At 30.6% G+C, this 17954-nt stretch overlaps 3 protein-coding genes and 1 pseudogene across 5 annotated transcripts; all 4 read right to left on the bottom strand.

Moving 5' to 3' along the window:
- Window positions 1-72: 72 nt before the first annotated feature.
- LOC145318118 (uncharacterized) lies at window positions 73-1973 on the bottom strand (annotated as a pseudogene). Its single transcript, XR_013879239.1, has 2 exons — window positions 781-1973; window positions 73-333 (listed from the first exon to the last, which is right to left on the bottom strand). The product of XR_013879239.1 is annotated as an uncharacterized LOC145318118 (transcript).
- Window positions 1974-3287: 1314 nt separating this feature from the next.
- LOC145315592 (uncharacterized) lies at window positions 3288-7696 on the bottom strand. 2 transcript variants are annotated; one of them, XR_013878086.1, is made up of 4 exons: window positions 7625-7696; window positions 5812-5912; window positions 4784-4840; window positions 3288-4336 (listed from the first exon to the last, which is right to left on the bottom strand). XR_013878086.1 is itself a non-coding variant. In XM_080155570.1 (2 exons), exon 2 carries the CDS (start codon window positions 5885-5887, stop codon window positions 5108-5110), a length of 780 nt encoding a protein of 259 aa, XP_080011696.1. In that variant the 5' UTR covers window positions 5888-5912; window positions 7625-7696; the 3' UTR covers window positions 4969-5107. The 2 variants fall into 2 exon arrangements, 1 of the variants encoding a protein (XP_080011696.1); XM_080155570.1 differs by lacking the exons at window positions 3288-4336; window positions 4784-4840 and having other exon boundaries at window positions 4969-5912.
- A 4702-nt stretch (window positions 7697-12398) lies between these two features.
- Window positions 12399-14812, bottom strand: LOC145315591 (uncharacterized). The gene is made up of 2 exons (XM_080155569.1): window positions 13923-14812; window positions 12399-13150 (listed from the first exon to the last, which is right to left on the bottom strand). Exons 1-2 carry the CDS (start codon window positions 14094-14096, stop codon window positions 12527-12529), a joined length of 798 nt encoding a protein of 265 aa, XP_080011695.1. The 5' UTR covers window positions 14097-14812; the 3' UTR covers window positions 12399-12526.
- Window positions 14813-15970: 1158 nt separating this feature from the next.
- On the bottom strand, window positions 15971-17928 carry LOC145315593 (uncharacterized). Its single transcript, XM_080155571.1, has 2 exons — window positions 17867-17928; window positions 15971-17506 (listed from the first exon to the last, which is right to left on the bottom strand). Exon 2 carries the CDS (start codon window positions 17250-17252, stop codon window positions 16509-16511), a length of 744 nt encoding a protein of 247 aa, XP_080011697.1. The 5' UTR covers window positions 17253-17506; window positions 17867-17928; the 3' UTR covers window positions 15971-16508.
- Between the last annotated feature and the right edge of the window lie 26 nt (window positions 17929-17954).

Below are 17954 nucleotides of genomic sequence, written 5' to 3' on the forward strand. Positions count from 1 at the left end.
ACTAGAATTACTCGCGTTTTCTTTCTTTTTCTGATCTTAGAATCTCAATTCATTATATATTTAGTCTGAAAATAAATATAATTATAATTTTACATGTAACACAATTCAAATAATAAGATCTAATCAATTTTGAATCAAGTATTCCTCAAGCTTAGGTTATGGTAAATTGGGTATGTACAAGTTATCCTTGCAGGGTTAGGGCAACGGAGATTTATGTTTAAACAATAAAGGAAACAAAGTATATAAGACACTACCAAGGTAACTGTCATCTTTATAAATTTTTCTTTGAAATTGTTTTTGGAGTAGCAATATTATATACACTTACTATCAAATCTTAAATACAAACATAAATATTAGGGTTGGCAATCCGAATCCGGAATCTGCCCAATTTTTGGCCAATTTTGGAATCCGAATCCGGAATCCGTTTTTTAATTGTGGATTTCGGATTCTTATTTGGTAGGCTAAAATTAGCGTCTTGAGTTTTTTCTTTCAACTCCTCCTCTTTGAAGGCAAAGCTTTTCATCATTATAAATAATATCTTTTAAAATCTGGTTCGATTCTCGGAAGTGAATTATAGAGAACACCAAGAACATTGATTTTTAGGACATATGTAGCACTTAAATTTTAAATTTTTAAAAAATCCTTTAAAAATATTGCTAGAATCCGGAATCCGCCAAAAATAAGAATCCGGAATCCGCAAGGAATCCGCTACTTTTTTGACGGATTCTTTAAAAATCCGGAATCCGAATCCGGCCCAAAAATTCGACGGATTGCCATCACTAATAAATATATAATAAAGCCAAAAGACATTTACAACAAATTCACAATTTAGGTTCATTAATTTATCAAACATCTTAAACTTAAACAAATTCTTCACTATCAATTCCTTCATCCTCTTTTATTTCCTGTTTTATAATTTCTTCAACACTCTCAGCCTCTATGTTGATAGAGAGAGGATCTTCATCAAGAGTTTCTTCTTCTTTTATCTCTAATTTTACTTCACCTTCATCACAATCAACAAAACTGGTAGAAGCAGAGGGTGAATCTGCATTCTTAGTTGATTCTAACTTCTTGAGATGTCGAGCTGATTTTTTATGTTGTGACAAATCTGAATTTGATTTAAAAGATTTCTTGCATATTTCACAAGAGTAGGGTTTCTCACCAGTGTGATTCCTCTTATGTAGAGTTAATTGACCTGATTGTGGAAAAGCTTTTTCACATGTATCACATGAGTATGGTTTCTCTCCTGTATGGATCCTCTTATGGTCCTTTAAATTACATTGCTGCAAGAAAGTCTATTCACAAGTACCACAAGCGTATGGTTTCTCTCCTGTATGGTTCCTCTGATGGTGAGTTAAATGAATTTGTTGTGAAAAAGCCTTTCCACATGTATCACAAGAGTATGGCTTCTCTCCTGTATGAATCCTATTATGTCTTGTCAACTCACTATTTGTAAAGAAAGATTTATCACATGCATTACATGAGTAATACTTCTCTCCTCCTGTATGGATCCTTCTATGGACAGTCAAATAAGCTTCTTGTGAGAATGACTTATTACATGTATCACAAGAATATGGCTTTTCTCCAGTATGGATCCTCTGATGGTGAGTTAAATTAATTTGTTGTGAGAAAGCCTTTCCACATGTATCACAAGAGTATGGCTTCTCTCTTGTATGGGTTCTTTTATGTACAGTTAACGCACTATTTGTAAGAAAAGATTTTTCACATGTATCACAAGAGAAAGGCTTCTCTCCTGTATGAATCCTTTTATGTATATATAATGCACTTTGTCGTATGAAAGCCTTTCCACATGTATCACAAGAGTATGGCTTCTCGCCTGTATGAATCTTCTTATGAAGAGTTAATGCATTTTGTTGTGAAAAAGCTTTTTCACATGTATTATAAGAGTATGGCTTCTCGCCTTTATGAATCTTCTTATGGGCAGTTAATGTACCTTGTTGTGAGAAAGTTTTTCACATGTATTACAAGAGTATGGCTTCTCCCCTGTATGAATTCTCATATGCACTGTTAAGTCTCTCTTTATAGAGAATTCCTTACAGCAGATATGACACTTGTTCATGATGAATTATTAATTGTTCTTTCACCTGGAATAAATAATATTTAAGGTAATACTTGTTTAGAATTGAAAAAAGTAATTTCAAGCCTTCATAATTTTTTTTAATAATCATTTTGATTTTTGTATAGTAGTAGAGTAGTATATAATATAATTAAGGGGGATTCGTGCGGCTGTCACAATGTTGGTAAAAGTATTCCAGACGTACTGTATGAAAACTCTCCTCTTACATCTAATTCTTACCCCACTTTCTCTTATATCCACACACATGTACATTAGGGTGGGTCGATTTTGGACATTTTTTTTCTGAGGCCAAAGCGGGGACCTGCACTCAATTTATATAGATATAATACACCTCTGGATGATTTAAAATTTATCCTAAGTCTTAAAACCGCTGACGACCAGACATTCAATTGTATAGCTATTTGTAAATGGGAGTCAAAAATTTATTGAATCAGAACTATGGCTTCATGGTGCTCCCTGGAAATGCCTTGAGGAGCTGAGTCAGGAACTTTTGTCCGTTTCAAAAAATCTCGTTCCTAGCCTGAGAAAATCTAAAAAAACTCTACAAATTGGACAACTCTCAATAAACCTTTAAAAAAATTGTTTTTTTAGTGATTTCTAAGGCTAGGAACGAGATATTTTGAAACGGACAAAAGTTCCTGATTCAGCCCCTCAAGGCCTTTCCAGGGAGCACCATGAAGCCATAGTTCTGATTCAAAAAAATTTTTGAATGTCGTCTTTGCATACTAATAAGTAATGAATTATATTTTTAAGTGGTCGTGTTCTAAAACTCAATTTTTTAAAATTCTTTTTCGGTCAGAAATGTTTTTAAGGTTAATTTTATCTGTTGCATATCCCCGCTTTGTCTAATTCCGATATGAACCCACCCTAATGTACATGTCTTATTACCCGATCTACTTTTTATGTTTTATTCAATGTCCATCTTCAGCGTTTATTTAAAATACATAATATAGAAAACAACCATCCCAAACCTCAACTGTTTAAATAATAATTTGATTACAGTAAACTAATTCACTTTTATGACTGACAGATAGACAGACATCCTACATCTTTAATATCAATATTCTAAAGATTCTACTACATAATATTTGTAACATAAAAACTAACTTACTTTAATTTTGCTTAACTCAAATTACTTGTATTTTCTTTCTTTTTATAATCGTAGAGTCTCAATTCATTTTATATTCAGTCTGAAAATAAATATAAAAATAATTTTAAAAGTAACACAATTCTAATAATGAGATCTAAATGTAAGAAAATGAGAAATAATAAAAATTAGAGATGGTAGACATACCTTGCTCAATAGGACAGAAAAAAATCTATCAAAAGAAACAATGATTAAACAATAAAGCAAACAAAGTATATAAGATACTATGTACTTATTTACACATTTTTACAAATAACGTTTTTTTCCACCAAAGATTTTGTTCTTGAAATAGTTTTGAAGAAGCAATATTATTTACACATACTACCTATCAAATCTTAAATACAAACATAAATAAACATAATTAAGCACTTTTTATAAGACATTTACAACAAATTCATAATTTAGTTTCCTGCATTTATCTAACATTTTTATTTCTATCTACTTATACAAATTCTTCATTCTCAATTCCTTCTTCCTCCTTTATTTCCTCTTTTATAATTACTTCCACACTCTCAGCCTCTATATTTATATAGATAGGATCCTCATCATTATTTTATTTTTCTTTTATTTCTAGTTTAATATTAGCTTCACCACAATCAACAAAACTGGTAGAAGCAGAAGGCGTGACTATATTCCAACTAGATTTATGTATTAAATCATTTTATTGTGATGTCTTTTCACAAGTAAAACAAGTGTATATCTTCCTTTCTGTTTGTCTTTTATGATTGACAAATAACGTATTAGTTTTACGAAAACTTTTTCCACATGTATCAAATGATTATGGTTTCTCTTCAGTATGGGTCCTCTTGTGAACAGTTAACTCAGCATTTCTAACAAAAGTTTTGTTACATGTATCACAATTGTATGGCTTCTCTCCTGTAAAAATACGCTTGTGTACAGTTAAATCACTTTTTGTAAGGAAAGCCTTTCTGCATGTATTACAGGAGTATGGCTTCATACCATGGACTGTCATATGTCTGTTAAAGCTATCATTCTTTGATAATGTCATGTTACATATTTTACATTTGAATGGTTTTTTTTTATTAGTCTGGTGAGTATTCATGGTCAGGACAGGTGATTTCACCAAAAACCTAAAATATTACAAAATTAAATACAGTTATTTGGGAGGTAATATCTTTAAATTATATATAGATCAAGTTTAATATTAAACTTAAAATATGCACCTTTTAAACCTCATAGAGATTGATTATTCTTTGCAGAAATTGGATAAATAAGGAAGATTTTTTCTGTAGCTGCATTAACTAAATGACTTGTCACATATTAAAATTTCCACAAAAAAGAAGATCTAATACTGAGTCTGATTTTACATTAGTTTTCTATAGCCTCGCATTTCTTGTGCATTACAGAAATTGAATTTTTCACATTGTGCGAGTAAGAACTTAAGCTGTGCAAACAAAAATTAGCTTCCTTTACTTATCCCACTAGATCGATGATTTCCTCAAATTATAGAGGTACCCTCCGCAAAAACTCTAGAGGAATCTCATCTCTAACCCAATAACTAAGGAGTGTCTAAATACCTGTTTTTATTTGTGATGTTCTTAATATTCCATGGAATCAAATTTCAATTTCATGTTCTGAAAATAAGAAAAAAATCAAGAAAAATAACTATATGTACAGAAAACATACAAGAATTACAGATATACACAGAGAGATAATTTTAAAATCCTTATTCAATCAATCTAAAATTGTGTAGGTAAGAAAATAAAAAAAGTTAAAAAAGTCGTTTATGTAACAAAGAAAATAAATAACTTAGTAGGTAAGTAATATATTGTATTTTTATATATAGCAATTTTATTTATCAAAAATTTATCTTTCTCATCAACTGACAATCTATCATTTAGTTAATCATATTCAATTTTATGTTCGACTATGTCAATGTTGTTTATCATTTTCTCATCAGAATTCTGTTCACAAGAAAGATAATCTTTATCCTCAATTTCTTCTTCCATTTCCTGTTTTATAGTTTCTTCCACACTCTCAGCCTCTATGTTGATAGAGAGAGGATCTTCATCAAGAGTTGCTTCTTCTTTTATCTCTAGTTTAATATCAGCTTCACCACAATCAACAAAACTGGTAGAAGCAGAAGATGGAACTGTATTCTTAGAAGATTCTAACTTCTTGAGATGTCCAGCTGATTTTTTATGATTTGTCAAGGTTGAACTAAAGGAAAAAAATTTCTGGCATAATTCACAGGAGTATGGCCTTTCTCCTGTATGGATCCTCTTATGACGATTGAACTCACCATTTGAACGGAATTCTTTTTCACATGTATCACAAGAGTATGGCTTCTCACCGGCATGGATCCTCTTATGGACAGTTAAATTATTTTTTTGTGTGAAAGCTTTTTTACATGTATCACAAGAGTATGGCTTTTCTCCTGTATGGGTGCTCTTATGGACAGTTAACTCTCTTCTTGTACGGAAAGCTTTTTCACATGTATCACAATAATATGGCTTCACTCCTGTATGGGTCTTTGAATGGACAATTAAATGACCTTGTTGTGAAAAAGTATTTTCACATGTATCACATTTGAATGGCTTCTCACCTGTATGAATTCTCACATGTCTTGTTAAATCACCCTTTTTAGAGAATTCCTTGCTGCAGATATGACACTTGTTCATGGTGGATTCTTAATTATTCTTGCACCTGGAATAAATAATATTTCATGTAATACTTGTATAGATTGAAAATAATAATTTTATTACATTCATTTCTCTTATCATTATATCTATAAAGAAGCTGCCAGAATTGCCAGAGGAGTCCTGTTCCAGATATCCAGATCCTTCCACTATCGTGACAGACATGTATTTTTAAACTTATATAAAAGATATGTCAGAGTTCACTTAGAATTTGCTACACCAGTATGGTCACCATGGCAAGTTGGAGATATTACTACACTTGAAAAAGTTTAGCAAAAAGCAGTTGGTATGATATCTGGACTGAAAAGTAAAACATACGAGGAGAAATTAAAAGAACTTAATCTACCTACACTTGAGAAAAGGAGGTACAGAGCAGATTTGATTCAATTATTTAAAATTTTAAATGACATTGACTCTATTGAAGCAAGGACATGGTTTCAGATAGTGAACGAAAATAGGCCAAATACAAGAGCCATAAATTCTGACCATGGAGTGATAAGCTTTCAAATTCCAGTGAAAAGAACAGAACTATCCAGAAATGTATTCAGTGTTAGAGCGGCTAAATTCTGGAATGATCTTCCTGTTCATGTGAAAAAGGCCGTGACTTTATCTACATTCAAGAAAAGACTTGATAGTCATATTCAGACTTTGGCCTAGATATTCAGACCTCTTACTATGACCCTACTTGGGTTCTTAAGAGTAAAATAACAATAAACAATAAACAATATTAAGATGTGTCCGTATGTCTGCAGGTAAAATTATTCCATATGTACTCTTTGAAAACTATCTCCTTACATCCATATCATATTTAGTATACCTACTCTATTTGTAGGGTATGCCCGACACTATGTAGGAAAAAAAATTTATATGTACTATAATGTATGAAAACTATATGCTTACATCAATATTTTATTTAGTATATCTACTCTATATGTAGGGTGTGTACGTCACTATGTAGGTAAAAACATTCCAAATATGCTGTGCTGTTTGATATTTTAGATAAATAATTGAACGCATAAGTAAAATTGGACTGATTAACATCTAGTACTTAATTAGGAACCTCTAAAGTAAGTTGATTTTGTGAAAATAAGACATATATCTAAGATGCATATGATGTAATATAAGAATGGGATTTTCATGCCTTGTTATTTTAAATGATGCTCTTTTAATTTTATATGGCTTATAAATATACATTTCACACACAAAGTACCTATCTAATACATAAAATAGTATCTTATAAAAACATATAAACTTATGAAAATAAACATATTTTAAAGAATCTCGGCATCTCGGGGATAAAAGACTGGTTTTAACATTTTATATCCGCGGAAAATATTATCCGAGAAATAACTTTTCTTATAATTTCTCTTTAATGTAAATCAGAATTTTTAATAATTTGAAATTGAATTTTATCTCAGATATTTTTCTCCTTGTAACTAACCCCGGGGTGGACTCTTTGGCTACTGCGAGAGAAGCGCTGTAGCTTATAAAGATTCTTTTACTGTAACAAATAGCAATACTGAGTCAGCAAAAGAGATATTTTGAGAAAAAATATCTTAAAATGAAGTGTGTAGCTCATTACCTAATGAAATTAAGATTTAGCTTGTCTCGCAGGGGTTAGTTGTAAATAGAAAATATAAAAAAATTCCAAATTATCTGATTCTGGGAGAAATTATGAAAAACAATTCTGGCACAATTAATGAAAGTAATCACATTTACCTGATTTATCTTAGCTAGGTATTTATTCAAATAAATGAAGGCTGCAAGAATTTTCATCTTTATTCATTATCTGAAAAAAAATCAAAAGGAACAAAAAATGATAAATTTTGATTTGTAAATAGAAAAAAAATATTTAAAACCAAATAACCTCAAATAACCAGCAAAAGTAGAAAAATAATATATACAGGTTTTATAAAGATAAAGTGTTGGGAGGGGGGAAGTTTTGAAACCTTCACTTTCTCCGTGAATATTAGGCTAGGTAATAAAGTAATACAACCTAAATATAAAGTTTCATCCCAAATGACCTATGGTCTAACATTTATATCAAGCCTAATAATGACGGAATAAGGGAAAGTGGCAAAACTCTCCTTTGTTATTTACATTAAAAATAATAGAATATTCACAAAAGTGGGTATTTCACATAAGAAAACCAATTTTTCATCATATTTCGATTTTGGGTATTATAATATCAATAGAATCTTTCAACTGAATTTCTTCTTCTATTTCCTGTTTTATAATTTTTCTTCAACATTCTCAGCCTCCATGTTGATAGAGAGAGGATCCTCATCAAGAGTTTCTTCTTCTTTTATCTCTAGTTTAATATTAGCTTCACCACAATCAACAAAACTGGTAGAAGCAGAAGGTGGAACTGAATTCTTATAAGATTCTAACTTATTGAGATGTCCAGCTGATTTGTTATGTCTTAACAGGTTTGAACTATCATTATAAGTTCTTTCACATGTATCACAAGAGTATGACTTCTCTCCTGTATGAATCCTCTTATGTACATAAAATGCACTTTGATACGAGAAAGCCTTTTGACATGTATCACATGAGTATGGCTTCTCCCCTGTATGGATTCTCTTATGTTCAGTTAATAAACTTTGTCGTGAGAAAGTCTTCCCACATGTATCACAGAAGTATGGCTTTTCTCCTGTATGACTCCTCTTATGACTAGTTAAAGCACTTTTTTGTGAGAAAGCTTTTTCACATGTATCACAAGAGTATGGTTTCTCTCCTGTGTGAATCCTCTTATGGTTAATTAATTGGCTTAGTTGTGAGAAAGTCTTTTCACATGTATCACAGGAGTAAGGCTTCTCTCCTGTATGAATCCTCTTATGGTCATTTAAATGACATTGTTGCAAGAAAGCCTTTTCACATGTATCACATTTGAAAAGCTTCTCTCCTGCATGAAGTCTCATATGTCTTGTTAAACTACCCTTTGTAGAGAATTCCTTACAGCAGATTTGACACTTGTTCATGATGGATTTTTAATTGATCTTGCACCTGGAATAAATAATATTTAATGTAATACCTGTGTAGAATTGGAATAATAATTCCACTTTAATCTTTTTTTTTGTATTTGTATGACTTTATTATTACAGCTTTTCTTTATTTAAGGTTGTTTCCGAAGGTCTGTCACTATGTACTATATGAAAATTTTCCTCCTAACATACACATCTTATTTAGTATAGCTATGCATGTAGTGTGTGTCCGTCAATTTGTAGGTAAAATTATTCCAGATGTACTCTATGAAAACTCTCTCCTTACATTCATATCTTATTTAGTATAGCTACCCTATATGATGGGTGTGTTTATAAATATAATATTTAATTAAAAGCATTTCAATTGGAGTGGGGACAAAACACCTAATTTAAAAATACCTAATTTAAAAATGCCTAATTTTATAAATGTCTAATGTGACAAAACACCTAATTTATAAATACCTAATTTAAAAATGTCTAATTTTAAAATACCTAATTTTAAAAATGCATAATGTGACAAAACACCTAATTTTAAAAATGCCTAATTTTATAAACACCTAAATATAAATACCTAAGTTTAAAAATACCTAATTTTAAAATACCTAATTTAAAAAAACCTAATTTTCAGCATATCTTAAAACTGTTGTTGAATATATTAAACCGGCGGCTACGACCCCTAGAGCCCTCTAGGAGCGATTGCAGTGCGGAGGGGAATTCAATAAGTCTGGGGGGGGGGGGAGGGGGTTACAACCCCCCTCCAAAATTTCAAAATATAGTTTGAAATAGAAAACTGGACGTATGTACAGACCGACCGACCCTAATTATAGAAAAGCTTCGCTTTTAAAAATAAAATTTTATGAAAAGTTTGTGGCACCTCACATGAGCAGGGATGTGCAAAACCCGGTTTTTTTAAAAATACCCTAGGCCCGTGGGTAATAGGGGTTTTACCCGGGTTTTGGGGGTATTTTGGGGGTTTTGGGGTTTTTTACTGTAATAGCTAGAATAATATAAGATATTTAATTATCTATATTATAATACAAAGTAGCTTGATTCTTGTCCCTTAAGATCCCAGTAACCACTGAACCGATTGGATTCTACTCTTCGGTGAATATATATAATGGTCCTGTGGTGGTTTTAAGCTACTTCTTGAGGGGTGGGAAACCGACCCCAAACCTCCCCCCCCCCCCAAAAAAAAAAATCCCTCAACTTTGTTTAATGCAGTTATTTAAAAAGGTTGCAAAAAATATTTTTTTTTTAATTGCCTATTGGGGTAAAGCCCATAAATGCGAGGGGCGAAGCCACTAGTATAATATATGATAGACGAGTCTTTCTATGGCGCAGCGAGTTACATAATATTTTCACAGTAGCTTTTCTCTTATTTCTACCCCTACGGGGTAATCATTACCTCTTAACTAACCTAACCTAAAATAACCTATTAATAGCTACTATAAATGTGAGGAATTGTAATTTGTACTATATTTTAGACTTATCTGTGATGGTATTAAAAGTCCATATACCTACCTACCTCGTGTCTGTGAAGAGCTCCCTATTGATGAAGAGGCCGACGTTGATGGAGAAGAAGGAGGACTCTTCAATCTAGTTTATTTGAATGATTATCACAAGACCAAAAATAAATTATTGTGTTTTATGTTTAATATGTTTTATTTGATCATTTCTTAATCTATATATTTGGTTTCATCTTTATCCCCATTGCAGATGTAGTTATCATTATTTCTGGGGTTTAATATTTATGCTTACTACTGAAGATCTCATGTGTATTCCAGAGAGTGTAAAATGGCATTGATCCTGTCTACCTGTATCGTTGATTACACTGCTGTTCTGGTGAGTTTTTAGCTACTTAATTGAACTTTTCAATAAAAATAAAAAGAAAACCACTGTGCCATGATACCAATTAGGTCCATTCTTTTAATATTTAGAAACAGGCTAGGACATAATTGAGTAATTCCTTTGTTAAATACATGCAAGGGGTCAATGAAAACATATTTTTTTATGTAAATAATGGGTTTTTTAGGTGGGTTAAAGGGCAAAAAACCCAGGTGGGTTTGGGGTGGGTTTTTGTCTGCCAACCTTGCAAATGAGAAATAAATTAATTAGTAAAATTAAAGGTTGAAGGACAAAGAAAATAAATTTTTATTGGTTTCTTCCCTAACCTAAGTAGCCGTAGCGTCACTTTCTTTGGGGGTGATAGTTGACCTGACCATCCCCCATTTTAGCTCTAGTTTTATAAAGAAAGATTAAAGAAATATAAAAAAAGTGGGGGGGGGATTTTTTGAAAGGGCGATTTCTCATTGGAAGGTGTTGGTAACCTCCCCAAAAGCGTTATAAGCCATGAACTACGGGAAGCTTCATTGTAAAGATGAACCATATTGGTTCAATGACTAGCGAGATCCTTCAGCGAATTGGATTAATGTTATCAAAATTTTAAGTATTTTAGTGAAAAAAATAGATATTTTAGAATTAGGCATTGTTAAATTAGGCGTTTAGATAGTTTAGAATTAGGTATTTTTAAATTAGGCGTTTTTAAAATTAGACATTTTTAAAATTAGGTATTTTTAGTTAGGCATTTTTAGTTAGGCGTTTTTAAATTAGGCATTTATAAATTAGGCATTTATAAATTAGGTGTTTTTAACGTAGGTGTTTTTAACATTAGGTATTTTTAAACTTAGGTGTTTTTAGTTAGGCATTTTTAAATTAGGTGTTTTGTCCCCACTCCATTTCAATTATGCTGTGCTGTTTTATTTAATGTTATGGACAAAATTATCTTTGTACATGTTAAAAACTTACTTACTTTAATTTTCTGAACTGAGACTATGCGTGGTTTGTTTCTCTTTATATTGACTTCAGTTTCAAATATTATTTTTTTTGTCTGATTATAAAAAAAATCATTATATCATATGTAGCAGAAGTCTAATAATGAGATATAACTAAATATAAGTGGTGCCATATATGAAATACCAATGTAAAATAATATTCTTGTCATTTATGCTTGCAATCATCTTTATAAAATGGGAAACTTAAAAATCACAAATTAACCATTTTTATGTGTATCTTCAAAACTGTCTAATAAAAGTTAATTTTCTTCCAAAATTTCTTTAAAAGTAAAAACATATTATTGCGATAGCTAATACATAAGGTCTTTTATTACTGACAGACAAATATATCTGTTCTCCCAAAACATTTTTTAATGAAAACTTTTTTCACATACCTCAACTAAGTAGACACTACATATTTCATTATGGCACTTTCCTACCTCTTAAATATTATGATATAAAATAATATTTTTACTATAGAAAACTCATTCACTTTTATTACAGACAGACAGACATCCTACATCATTAATACTGAGATTCTCAAGATTCTAACATAATATTTGTTATATAGAAACATTACTTACTTTACTTTGCTAAACTCAAATTGCTAGTATTTTTTCTTTGTCTTTTTCTTTATTTTTATTAAATTGTCTCAATTCATTTTATATTCAGTCTGAAAATAAATATAATAATAATTTTACACGTAACACAATTCTAATAATAAGATCTAATTAATTGAATGAATAATTACAACAAATTCGAAATTTTGGTTCATTCATTTATAAAACATTTTTATTTATGTCCACTTAAACAAATTCTTCACTCTCAATTCCTTCTTCTTTCTTTATTTCCTCTTTTATAATTACTTCCACACTCTCAGCCTCCATGTTTATAAAGATAGGATCCTCATCAAGCCTTTCTTCTTCTTTTATCTCAAGTTTAATATCAGCTTCACCACAATCAACAAAACTGGTAGAAGCAGAAGGCGTGACTATATTCCAACTTAATTTATGGTTTAAATCATTTTGTTGTAACATCTTTTCACATGTAAAACAAGTGTATATCTTCTTTCCTGTTTGACTTCTATGCTTGACAATTAACGAACTAGTTGTACGAAAACCTTTTTTACATGTATCACAAGAGTATGGCTTAACCCATTTGTGGGTCCTCTTATGTTGAGTTAACTCACCCTTTGAACGGAAAGCTTTTCCACATGTATCACAAGAGTATGGTTTTTCACCTGTATGGATTCTTTTGTGTTTTGTTAAGGAACTATTAACTGAAAATGCCTTTTCACAAAAATCACATTTGAATGGCTTTTCACATGTATGTGGCACGATTTCAATCTGGGTAGTAGTGGCAGAAACTGCCACAGGTTTGCTTCCAACACAAAGTTGTTTACCACCATAGGTTTGATTCTCTACAGATGCCTAAATCAAAAATAACTCTATGGCTTGAAATGACGCAACACTTTTTAAAATATCTAGATATAGCATATGTTATATATTGAGTAAATTGTTTAAAAGGCAATTTAACAGTAAGGGGGGAGGCGGAAGTGACACTTTTTGAAACCAAAACTAAAAGTCAAAGAAAATCAGTTAAATAAAGAGTTACAGCTCAGAGATTTGGCATGGCTGTTGCCGTTTCTCGCCGAATTTTTTTCTGCCTTTTTTCACAATTTTCAATCATCTGAGAGAAACTTTTTTTTTTCATAAAAATTTCCCATATACTTTCACTTGACACGTAATATTTGACACTTAAAATTTATTTTAATATTAACATGTTTGAAAGTGTCATGTGAAAATATAAGGGAAATTTGTATAATTTTTTTTTGTATCTCAGATGATTGAAAATGGTCTAATTTGGCGAATAAAGGCAAAAGAACAAATTCGCGAGAAACGGCGGTTTTCGGCGAGAGCGTCGGTTCCGCCGCCGTTTCTTCACAGTTCCATAAGCATTAAAAAGGGGGAGTTTCACAAAATGCATTTCAATTTAAATATAGTGATAGAATTGTCATATCATAAAAAAGTGGTAAAAGAGTTAAAAATCAACATGGAAGTACGAACTTAACTGATATAGGAATCACCATGGAAAGTTTAAAAAAATAGGACAATTCTAACATGTATAAATTAACAAAAACAGCTATCCATTACGGATGGACCGACTCTAATTACAAAAAAGCTTTGCTTTTAAAATAATTACCCATGAGAAATGGTCACTACAAAGAAAAGAATTAGTGTTAGGTTTCCACTCTGGTCCTCTATCCACAGCCTCTATCCACCTGTATGTGTAATAAGCAGGAAAGTTATGTAATATTACACCATCTCCTGTAGTCTTTCCACATCCAAAGACCGCACATTTTCGAAGCCTAGGCATTGTCTGAAATTATTGTTGAATGAAAGTTAAAATGCATGTCCTGAATCTACATCTTTAAATTCAAAATACATCCCAATAGAAAGTCTTTTCTCTACTCAATAAACTATGGCCTCACTTCAATTCCTAACTCAATAACTAAAGAGTGTCCAAAGACCTGTTTTAATTTGTGATATAATCAAATTTCCTGTTCTGAAAATATAAAAAATAATCAAGAAATAAAACAAAATGTACAGAAAACAAACAAGAATTACAGATTTACACAGAGAGATTACTTTACAATCCTTATCAAATCAATATAAAAATTTGTTAGAAAATAGATTCAGTAGAAAAAAGTTCTTAGCAAATAATAACTAGGTGGGTAAGTAATATATTAAATAAATAGAGTGAGAAAAGTCCTTATTTATGTAACAAAGAAAAAATATATCTATGTAGGTAATAGATTGTCTTTTTATATACAACAATTTAATTGATTGAAAATTGTTCTTTTTATCAACTGACATTAAATCATTTAGTTAATCATATTCAATTTTATGTTCGACTATGTCAATGTTGTTTATCATTTTCTCATCAGAATTCTGTTCACAAGAAAGAGAATCGTTATCCTGACTTTCTTCTTCTCCTATTTCCTGTTTCATAGTTTCTTCAACATTCTCAGCCTCAATGTTGATAGAGAGAGGATCTTCATCAAGAGTTTCTTCTTTTATCTCTAGTTTAATATTAGCTTCACTACAATCAACAAAACTGGTAGATACAGTATGTATTCATAAATGCGTGTGACATATCAAGATGTGAAGCAGTTATGTTGTGCAGAGACAAGTCTGAATTAGAACAAAATGATTTTTTGCACAATTTACACTGGAATTGTTTCTCTCCTATGTGAAATATTTTATGTGCAGTCAAATGGTTTAGTTGTAAGAATGATTTTTCACATATATTACAAGAGTATGTCTTTTTACCTGCTTTATCTTTTGTTAACTCTTTTATATTGATCCTTTTATGTTTAGTTAACTCACCGTTCGAACTAAAAGCTTTTTCACATGAAACACAAGAGTATGGTTTCTCTCCTGTATGAATCCTATGGTGGACTGTTAACTCACTACTAATATGGAAAGCCTTTTCACATGTATCACATTTGAATGGCTTCTCACCAGTATGAATTCTCACATGTATTGTCAAATAACTTTGAGTTGAGAAAGCCTGTTCACATATTTCACATTTGAATGGCTTAACTCCTGTGTGAGTTCTCATGTGTCTTGTCAAATTACTCTTTTTAGAGAATTCCTTGCAGCAAATATGACACTTGTTCATGATAGATTCTTAATTGTTTTTGTACCTAAAATAAATAATATTGAATGTAATAATATATAGAATTAAAAATATTAATTTCCAGCCTTCGTATTTTAATAATCATTTTAAATACTGATTTTCAGCTAGTATATAATTAAGTAGGGTTCGTGCGGCTGTCACTATGTTGATAAAAGTATTCCAGATGTACTCTATGAATATTCTCCTCTTATATCTAATTCTTATTCCACTTTCTCTTCTATCCACTTACATGTACTTGTCTTAGTACCCGATCTACTTTTGATGTTTTATTCAATCCCTATCTTTAGCTTTGATATTAAATACATAATATAGAAAAAATAATCACAAACATCAACTGTTTTTTTTAAATAATATTTTATGACAGAAAACTAATTCAGTTCTATTACGAACAGACAGACATCCTTTATCTTTAATATTAATTTTCTAAAGATTTTGCTACATAATATTTGTAATATAAAAAAACTAACTTACTTTACTTTGCTAAACTCAAATTACTCGTGTTTTCTTTCTTTTTATAATGTTAGAGTCTCAATTCATTTTATATTCAGTCTGAAAATAAACTTTAATAATTATACATTTAACACAATTCAGATAATGAGATCTGATTAATTGAATGAAAGAAAATGAGAAATAATAAAAATTAGAGATGGTAGACATACCTTTGCCCAAAAGGATAGAAAAATATGCATAAAAAGAAACAATTGCTATACAATTTAGTTGTAATATACTCAATTTTTAAATTTTACAATTAGTATTCAATTTTAGGTTAGGGTAAATTGGGTATGTATTGTATATGTACAAGGTAGCCACACATGGTTAGGGTTACACAAATTTATGTTTAAACAATAAAGCAAACAAAGTATATAAGATACTATGTACTTATTTACACATTTTCACAAATAATGTTTTTTTTCAAAGAATTAAGTTTTTGTTCTTTAAATTGTTTTAGAGAAGCTTTATTATTTACACTTATTATAAAATATTAAATACAAACATAATTTTATAATGAAGCACTTGCTAAAAGATTCTTACAACAAATTGCCATTTAGGTTTATTCATTTATGAAACATTTTTATGTATATCTGCTTAAATAAATTCTTCACTCTCAATTCCTTCTTCCTCCTTTATTTCCTTTTTTATAATTACTTCCACACTCTCAGCCTCCAGCTTTATATAGATAGGATCCTCATCAGGAGTTTCTTCTTCTTTTATTTCTAGTTTAATATCAGCTTCACTACAATCAACAAAACTGGTAGATGCAGAAGTAGAAGGTGTGACTATATTCTTAATAGTTTCTAACTTTTTCAGATGTCCAGCTGATTTTTTATGGTTTGACATACTAGAACTTTTGTAATAAGATTTCTGGCATAATTCACAAGAGTATGGCATCTCACCAGTATGGATCCTCTTATGTACAATTAAATGACTTTTTTGTGAGAAAGCCTTTTCACATGTATCACAAGAGAATGGCTTCTCACATTTATTGTTTCTTCTGTGTGTTGTTAAGGAACTCCTGACGGTAAATGTCTTTTTACATGTATCACATTTGAATGGTTTCTCTTCTGTGTGGATCCCCTTATGGTCATTTAAATGACTTTTTCGTGAAAAAGCCTTCTCACATGTATCACAAGAGTATGGTTTCTCTCCTGTGTGAATCATCTTATGGTGAGTTAATTGGCTTAGTTGTGAGAAAGTCTTTTCACATGTATCACAAGAGTATGGTTTCTCTCCTGTATGAACCCTCTTATGGCAGGTTGAATCTGAATTTGTGCGGAAAGTTTTTTCACATGTAACACATGAGTATGACTTTTCTCCTTTATGGATCCTCATATGGTCAGTTAAATGATTTTGTTGTGTAAAAGCTTTTACACATGTATTACATTTGAATGGTTTCTCACCTGTATGGATCCTCTTATGTCTTTTCAGATCACTACTCGTAAAAAAAATATTTTTCACATGTATTACATGAGTATGGCTTCTCACCTGTATGAATTCTTATATGTACTATCAGATTACTCTTAGTAGATAATTTCTTGCAGCAGATAGGACACTTGTTCATGATGGATTCTTAATTGTTTTTACACCTGAAATTAATGATATTTGACATTATACCTATTATAGGTTTGTACTACACTGTAACAAAAAAACATACCGAGAATTTTATCAAGATTCCTTCACAAGAGAACTAATTAATTCTGAGTGATTAGCAAAGTCAAAGACAGACAGACAATTACTTACTTTAATTTGATAAAATAAAACATACCTATGTTTTTTTTTCTTTTAATGTTTCAATAAAATTCAGTTTTAACAAGCCTTTGGGTGGGGTGTGTTATATAAAGATTTTTCAAAATGAGAACTGAATAATTTCAATCGTAGGCAAAAACGTTTTACATGAACAGACAGACATTTTCTTACTTTCATTTGATAAAATATAACATACCTACCTATATTTTTTGTTTCTTTCTATGTTTCAATATTCAGTCTTCTTTCATTTTATACTTTGTCTGAAAATAAACATACAAGCATTATTTT

Source organism: Acartia tonsa, chromosome 4 (assembly GCF_053477335.1).
Source record: "Acartia tonsa isolate MP-2025a chromosome 4, ASM5347733v1, whole genome shotgun sequence".
NCBI lineage: Eukaryota > Metazoa > Arthropoda > Copepoda > Calanoida > Acartiidae > Acartia > Acartia tonsa.